We start from the raw sequence: 7,699 nt of genomic DNA, 5'->3' as shown, positions 1-7,699 counted from the left end.
GTAAGCGTGATAAAGGTCTCTGATTGTACAGCGAAATAATCATACTTCAATTCCTTAAAGTTAATCTGTCCACCAGAATACGAATTCGAAATTCATATCAATTAATTTAATGAGAGGCTTATTGATGCGACGAATAGTACCAATTAAGGCGGGATCATTATTTATTCCGTAATTTCGGAGTGCAGTGACCTAATTACTAATTCACACGTCTCGCGTAATTAATGAGACCAATCGTGTACATGACAAATCATCCGACTCTGAAACAGAGAGTGAGAGAGAGAGAGAGAGAGAGAGAGAGAGAGAGAGAGAGAGAGAGAGAGAGAGAGAGAGAGAGAAAGAGAGGATAAAAAGGAACGATCGAAGATAATGTTAGAGAAAAAAAAAATAAATAAATAAATAAATAAATACCGGCAGACTAGACGACTTCCGGATAAAAATAAAATAGCTAACGTATATTATAATGATTCTGTTATCAGGCGTTCCGCAATTTCAGACTAGAGAATTCATTGCAACGTTTCGATCGACTCTGAACTTTGCGTAAGGTTGCGAACATTTATCGAAAAAAAAAAAAAAGTGGCGAAAGAATAATGTAATATTTAAGATGAAATTGAAGAAGTAAAGAGAAAAAAGAAAAAGAAAAACCCCGATGAAAAATAGCGTAAGCAAAAATATCGCGGGATCACGAGAGCTAAAAGCCTGTGACACATGATAAAACGAATGCCAGGCCGTGATATTTGTACACAATCATCGCCTATCACGTACACAGTATGTAACATATTTATCTTATAGGTTGCGAACTATATGACATAGAATCGTATTCTCATTGGATGAATTTCTGCACATGTTTTCATTCAAATTAGGTTTCTACTTTAATTTCAGCGATGAATATAAATCCTTATAGGTACGTATTGGCAAAGCTTATTATTGCATGTGATACGGTACACGTATAACTTACGTATTACGTTGCATTACGCTTCGTCAAAACATTTCGCGAAATGGCCTCACCGTTACAGGTCGTTCATGTTACGTATTTAAATATGCTCATATACACTCGTGGGAACGTTACGAATATATATTTTACGATTTCTCGTTTCGTTTTTTTCGTCACATTAAACAGGCAATTCGAATCTGGAGTGAAAAAAATAAAAATCAACTTGTTCTGCCATCATGTATTGTACGAAATGTCGTAAAATGTTATTGCAATAACTAATGGAAATTATTCTTGGAATAAATTTTCAAAAGCGAGTCACAGTTAGTTGTATATATTTGAGGAATAACTTTTGCGACGATTCCGATATGTTCCAGGGAAGTTTCACTCGTGATTGTTTTTGTAGACTGTAATAAACGCAAATATTATAATTTATATTCTCCGTACATCATTGAGAAAAAATAATAATCGATGAGTCGCGGGTTTCAATTACAATAGTTTGCGTTTAAAACAGAAAATCATTTATACGCGGTAAATGATTCGAATTGCGAAAGAAAAATTACAACAATTACAACACGAAAAAACCTTTGGAACAATTTTCTGAGAAAAGGTGTTCAATTTTTCCGCAAATTGAATATCTATTTTTTTATAATTTCACGCAGAGTTTCAATTTTTCTACAAATTGAATATCTATTTTTTCATAATTTCACGAAGAGTTTCTCACCAGCGTTGAATGATATTGTTTTTTTTTTCTCTTCCAAATGCAAAAAAATATTCACAAATGATTTGACATACTTAAACGACAAAAACGAATTTCCATTCTCAGGAAGGGATTTTACTCGCGATTAGTTGTTGGTGAGATAAACTTATTCTCAGCCCGATGCTGCCATCTGCGAAACAGTTGGGATATTATTTAAGCTGTGTAGCCAACAGTTGGCGGGAGTAAATGAAAGGTATTCATCCGCAAGTTCATCGATAATTGCATTGCTCCTAACCGCCGCTGTGAAAACAGTCTCCATCTTTTGGAACAGACTGCGATTAATATTTTTTATTAGTAAATCGATAATATAGATTTTTCTCAACCGACGATAATTAACGTAGGTTCATTGCCAGAGGTAATCGCTTTATTGTAAATAATAATAATGAGAGAAAAAAAAAAAGAAAGAAAAACAGTCAAATATATTTGACGAGCAAAAGAAATCTCCGAAAAACAAGATTTACTGCTATTTCTTTTTGTCTTCTCTTCGAGGTTGAAAATTTCGAAGAAAACCAAAATTATAAATAATTAAAGAGTGAGAATAACAATAAAAAGTCGGACTTATTCAAGGCCAAACGTTGCTTTCGATCCAGTCGATGTAGGAACCAACTCTGCTGTATATGGCTGGTGAATTTTTGAACCCACAAAATTTTCCGAAACTTGTTACACCCACAATGCTGTACATGCAATAGGGATCGTTTAGGACCCTTTGAAGGGGCCCGCCGCTGTCACCCTGTAAAGATATCGGAAGTCGATAAGGAAACGCGGAAAACGATTTCATTTCGAATCCTCCAATCACCTGACAGGTGTCTTTGCCACCGCCCAATTCACCGGCGCAGATTAAGCTCGGTATCAGACCATCGGGCAGTTGTCTTCCGCCAATATCCACCTTGAAAGTTTTCCTGCAATCGTTTTCCGGCACGTAAGTCAGCTGCACCTTCATGAGATCGTCGCTGCCATTTTCGCGCTCTGAAACAAGAGAGATCGGCGGTTCAATTAGTCGATTTCACCGCAATCGTCATGCACATTTAAGAGGTCCTTCGATTTAAGCACGCAGAAGCGGTCGAAACGAGTTTCCTGGACAACCGGATCGCCGATTCTGCAGACTTGACACCGAGGTACAAGAAACGACGGCTGTTCGAAACCTGGCAAAGGATTTACCGCAATTTTATTACTTTTTATTTGATTTAACACTGAAATACCGAAAGCTTGCTTTCCGAAGCCAGTTGCTATTCCTTTTGTGCCGGGAATATCGTTCTCCGTGTGAAGACAAGCCGGACGAATTTCAGAGTTCAGGTCAAACGGCTCATTGACTTTGATCAAACCTACGTCGTGGTAGCGGGCAGGCAGCTGATATTTCGGATGCTTGATCCTTTCCGCGATGTTTCTCTCCTGCATCCCGTCCTCCGGATTTTTCTGATTCGTTAATCCGGCTCTCACCTTCGTAGCCGGTCCTCTGAAATCAATCCGATCATTTTATGAATCGTCGATTAATCGCACGCGCAAAAGAGTAACCGAGAGAAGCGATTCGTCCTCATGAGTTTCGGTTCCTCGTCCGAGACGAACCGGAAAATCAGAACGCACGAATTCAAACCGTATATACTGATTATTATTAAACGATAAATCATTGTCAAGTTTGATTCACGCTTACGCGTTGCGAGATTCCAAGCAGTGGGCAGCAGTCAAGACGAAGCTTTCGGAGATCAGAGATCCTCCGCACTGCCACGAGATGGTGGAATTACCGAAACCGATCAGCGCCTGTAAACGACGTGCGATAGGGTTATTTTAAAATGATTCGAGTGCCTAATATTTTATTTTTTTTTTTTTTTTTTGCTTTCAGATCGCGATAATTCGATTTTTCATCCCCACTTATCCGATATACCTGTGAAGAAACCTGTCGTTACAAACCATGTGTGGAAATTCTTTTCTAACAGCTTTTGATCCACCTATGATAAGCGGAACCTCGACGATACCGCAACGCGAAACCGAACTTTTACCGGCATTTATTCGCAGAACTGGAACTTCTTCATCTGCGTAGACAAAACTTGCGTATTCCTTACATTCTGTAGAGACAAAGTATAACCGTAGAACGTAAGGAGTAATCGAAAATTCCATAATAATTTCTGTAAACTTGTTTAAAAACCGTCAACTCACTCTCCCGACTCTTATCACCGGCTCCGAAAACTTGACTGTATCGTACGACGAGAAGCGGTATGAGAAAAGCGGTTCTCTTTAAGAATAAGCGCATCTTGAAACGAAATGATTCCGACTAGTTCTGCGAGTTCGGTTATACGTAGAGGCGAACCGATTCGTCAAAGTGTGATAAATCCCGAACGCGATTACGTCAACTGCGCTTGTAAACTTTTATCAGCGGTCGCTGTACAGCGTATAATAATCCGCACTTGGTGCAGGTACGCATGTAGTAGTGATGCCGCAAGGTTTCTAGCACACCGAAATTTTTCTAAGTCCCCGAAGGAGAAAAAAAAAAAAATGTTGGTTTAAAAAATTATTCAGACTCTTAATCCATGCAAGGTCCGAGCGACTGCCCGCAGCTTCGGTGAGCTTCAAACATCAAGCGCAACGCAGGTACTCGTTACGAAGTAAAACATGTTCGGTATTAGCAAAATAAATCGAGGTTTATTAATAAGGCACTTTTATTCAAAATAATTGTAGTGGTCGAAGCTTCGGTGAGCTTCAAACATCAAGCGCAACGCAGGTACTCGTTACGAAGTAAAACATGTTCGGTATTAGCAAAATAAATCGAGGTTTATTAATAAGGCACTTTTATTCAAAATAATTGTAGTGGTCGAACTTTGCGCACTCGTATCGTGATGTACTATTGACCTCAGAGCAGTGTGGCGTCTCAGTGCTTGATGCCTGGAACTATGAATCCGAAATCTCGTAACAGACGTTCGGTTTTATTTCCATTCGACAGGTCTTTCCTCGTTGTCCTGACGCTGACTTCGTCATAACGGAAGCCAACGCCAGGTTCTCTTGGCTGGGGTGTCTGCCTCGCGATTCTCATTCGCATAGCTTCGCCCGCTTTCCGCGTCCCAAATCGCTGGTAAGGATGTAAAGCCTCGTCGAGTACGTCATCTTCCTCGCTGGTAATCGATGGTAAGGAAAAGTTTGATTCGCGCTTACGCGTTGCGGGATTCCAAGCAGTGGGCAGCAGTCAAGACGAAGCTTTCGGAGATCAGAGATCCACTTATGATGATAAGTAAGGGAAATATAAGAAATATCTCAATACGATGCGAACGCACGTGATAGCTGTAGACGATGTACGCTGGCTCATCTGGTCTGGGAAAATCAGATTCTCCCAAAGCAACATGGGCGACTTCACACGGGACCGCGTTTACATCGGAGACTTGGCCGCCTCTATGAGCGAGAAAGGCTGGCAAGGAGATTCGGTGATTGCGGTTCACCAAGCCCCACACAAATCCTTCGTTATGTTGGACCACAGGCGAATCGGTGCCGCAGTGATAAGTTGGAGTGAAACGTTGTTGGTTCCGATCGATGTGTACGAGGAAGATGACGTACTCGACGAGGCTTTACATCCTTACCAGCGATTTGGGACGCGGAAAGCGGGCGAAGCTATGCGAATGAGAATCGCGAGGCAGACACCCCAGCCAAGAGAACCTGGCGTTGGCTTCCGTTATGACGAAGTCAGCGTCAGGACAACGAGGAAAGACCTGTCGAATGGAAATAAAACCGAACGTCTGTTACGAGATTTCGGATTCATAGTTCCAGGCATCAAGCACTGAGACGCCACACTGCTCTGAGGTCAATAGTACATCACGATACGAGTGCGCAAAGTTCGACCACTACAATTATTTTGAATAAAAGTGCCTTATTAATAAACCTCGATTTATTTTGCTAATACCGAACATGTTTTACTTCGTAACGAGTACCTGCGTTGCGCTTGATGTTTGAAGCTCACCGAAGCTGCGGGCAGTCGCTCGGACCTTGCATGGACTAAGAGTCTGAATAATTTTTTAAACGAACATTTTTTTTTTTCTCCTCCGGGGACTTAGAAAAATTTCGGTGTGTTAGAAACCTTGCAGCATCACTACTATCGATACGATACTAGTGATGTACTATTGACCTCAGAGCAGTGTGGCATCTCAGTGCCTGATGCCTCGAACTATGAATCCGAAATCTCGTAACACACGTTCGGTTTTATTTCCATTTGGCAGGTCTTTCCTCGTTCTCCTGACGCTGACTTCGTCATAACGGAAGCCAACGCCAGGTTCTCTTGGCTGCGATTGGAAAAATTTGGGTTGGCTAGAAGTCCTGCAGCATCATGGCGAATGCATAACATTTATTCCAAGTTTGTCATCCCCCCCTTTTATCCTGATGATGGCCATCCGGGCCCGGCCGAAACGTTGTATTGAATAAACAAAGTTTGACCATATCCTACGAAACCTTACCTCATTCATAGTGGAAGCGATTCGGATAAAAGTTCCTTACTCTGGACAATGTTTCAGGCGAGACATGCAAGTCGACGAATGGTGAGGCCGGGATTTGCGCTTTATTGAAGAACTGCCAGGTCGTGTTCCAGGAATTGGAGAACGGCAACGAACCCGATTCGCTCTGCGGATATGCCGGTTATGAGCTAATCGTTTGCTGTCCAACTTCGGGTCCACGAGTAATCCGAAACACGATCGACGATGAACCAGGTGCAATAGCAAGATAGAGTGAGTCTCCTGCGCCTGAAAATTATCTCGAATTTTGCGAGCGTGAATTACAGCTGTGCCATTGGTTCACACATTGAATTTCATTTACTTTTACAGAATGCGCTGAATAGGCTGGGTACGTTTACGTCCACAGCTCGCCAGTGATTACCTCAGGCACAGAACGGAAATTCAACGTTTCCCAGTACGCGTTCAGGTCCCAGAAGTTCGTTCTGGGAGGAACAAGGGCCGAGCGTATGGAGTTTCCCCACATGGCAGCGGTTGGCTACGATTTGCCAACCGGTGAAGTCGGCTGGTACCACAGCGGCGCTCTGATATCCGAGAACTTCGCCCTGACGGCAGCCCACTGCATCGTTTCATCGTATTGGTAAGCCTTGCCACAGCATTGTTGTTCTGGGATTTCACTGCAGGACTGCGAATAAAATCATGCAAGAAAAGTTGCTGGTCAATCAAACCGCAAACGTAGTCGACGCGCTGTAACAAAGTTATCGCGAATCGCTGTTGAATCACTTGGAAGTCCATCATCGACACTGGTTTGCACATTTTGCTGGTCCTTGGTATTGTTCTTTACCTTTACACCTTACCAGATGCCTGTTCAATTCCTAGGGACCCTGCGAAATGGGTCCGCGTTGGCGATTCGAACCTCCAGCGTTGCGACGACGGGGCGGAACCGGAGGATCGTCGCATCGTCGAGCGGATCAGATACTTTCGATACAAGCCTTCTTCTTCGTACCACGACATCGCGCTTCTTCGCCTCGTGTCCGGTTCTAATCTTGATAGACTTGCAAGAATTTCAATGGAGAATTATACAAAAAAAAAAAAAAAAAAAAAAAAAAAAAAAAAAAAAAAAAAAAAAAAAAAGTATTAAGTAAGATGAATAAACACTATTTTTATAGGGGTTAAAACCTGGCACATGGAAATGTTCAATATATAAATAGTAAATATAAAGACAAAAAAAAAAAAAAAAAAAACGAGAGAGAGAGAGAGAGAGAAAATTTCTCCACACGAAAAAGTTGCGATTTTTGATAACTTTATTTTCCCGACAGACAGGCACATCGAGCTCGGTTCAAGTGAATAATTTTAATGTATTTTATGTATTTCACGGATGTTGTTGAACATTTTACTGTGGCTCAGTCGAAGATGCTGGGCATTTTTCGAAAAGGCGAACAACGACGTTGTACGCAATCTTGAATACCTCAAATATCGTGAGATTAAAAATTTTCTCCGACGCGCCGATCCAAAGAAAACACACAAGTTGCCAAATGGTACCGTACAGAGTTCTGTCCCTTGTATGGAAAAATTATCATTTCCCACCGAGTG

At 41.7% G+C, this 7,699-nt stretch overlaps 1 protein-coding gene and 1 long non-coding RNA gene across 4 annotated transcripts; one reads left to right on the top strand and one right to left on the bottom strand.

Annotated features, from left to right (window-relative positions):
- Positions 1-2,089: 2,089 nt before the first annotated feature.
- On the bottom strand, positions 2,090-6,219 carry LOC124185874 (serine protease snake-like). 3 transcript variants are annotated; one of them, XM_046577093.1, is made up of 6 exons: positions 3,840-3,976; positions 3,594-3,748; positions 3,337-3,443; positions 2,888-3,141; positions 2,485-2,654; positions 2,090-2,418 (listed from the first exon to the last, which is right to left on the bottom strand). In XM_046577093.1, exons 1-6 carry the CDS (start codon positions 3,931-3,933, stop codon positions 2,251-2,253), a joined length of 948 nt encoding a protein of 315 aa, XP_046433049.1. In that variant the 5' UTR covers positions 3,934-3,976; the 3' UTR covers positions 2,090-2,250. The 3 variants fall into 3 exon arrangements, with proteins under 3 accessions (XP_046433049.1, XP_046433048.1, XP_046433050.1); XM_046577092.1 differs by having other exon boundaries at positions 2,090-2,654; XM_046577094.1 differs by lacking the exons at positions 3,594-3,748; positions 3,840-3,976 and adding an exon at positions 6,116-6,219 and having other exon boundaries at positions 2,090-2,654.
- A 32-nt stretch (positions 6,220-6,251) lies between these two features.
- Positions 6,252-7,109, top strand: LOC124185877. Its single transcript, XR_006871489.1, has 3 exons — positions 6,252-6,382; positions 6,479-6,912; positions 6,986-7,109. It is a non-coding gene; the product is annotated as an uncharacterized LOC124185877 (long non-coding RNA).
- Positions 7,110-7,699: the final 590 nt, after the last annotated feature.

This window comes from Neodiprion fabricii, chromosome 6 (assembly GCF_021155785.1).
Source record: "Neodiprion fabricii isolate iyNeoFabr1 chromosome 6, iyNeoFabr1.1, whole genome shotgun sequence".
Taxonomy (NCBI): domain Eukaryota; kingdom Metazoa; phylum Arthropoda; class Insecta; order Hymenoptera; family Diprionidae; genus Neodiprion; species Neodiprion fabricii.
This window is presented reverse-complemented; position numbering and strand designations above follow the sequence as displayed.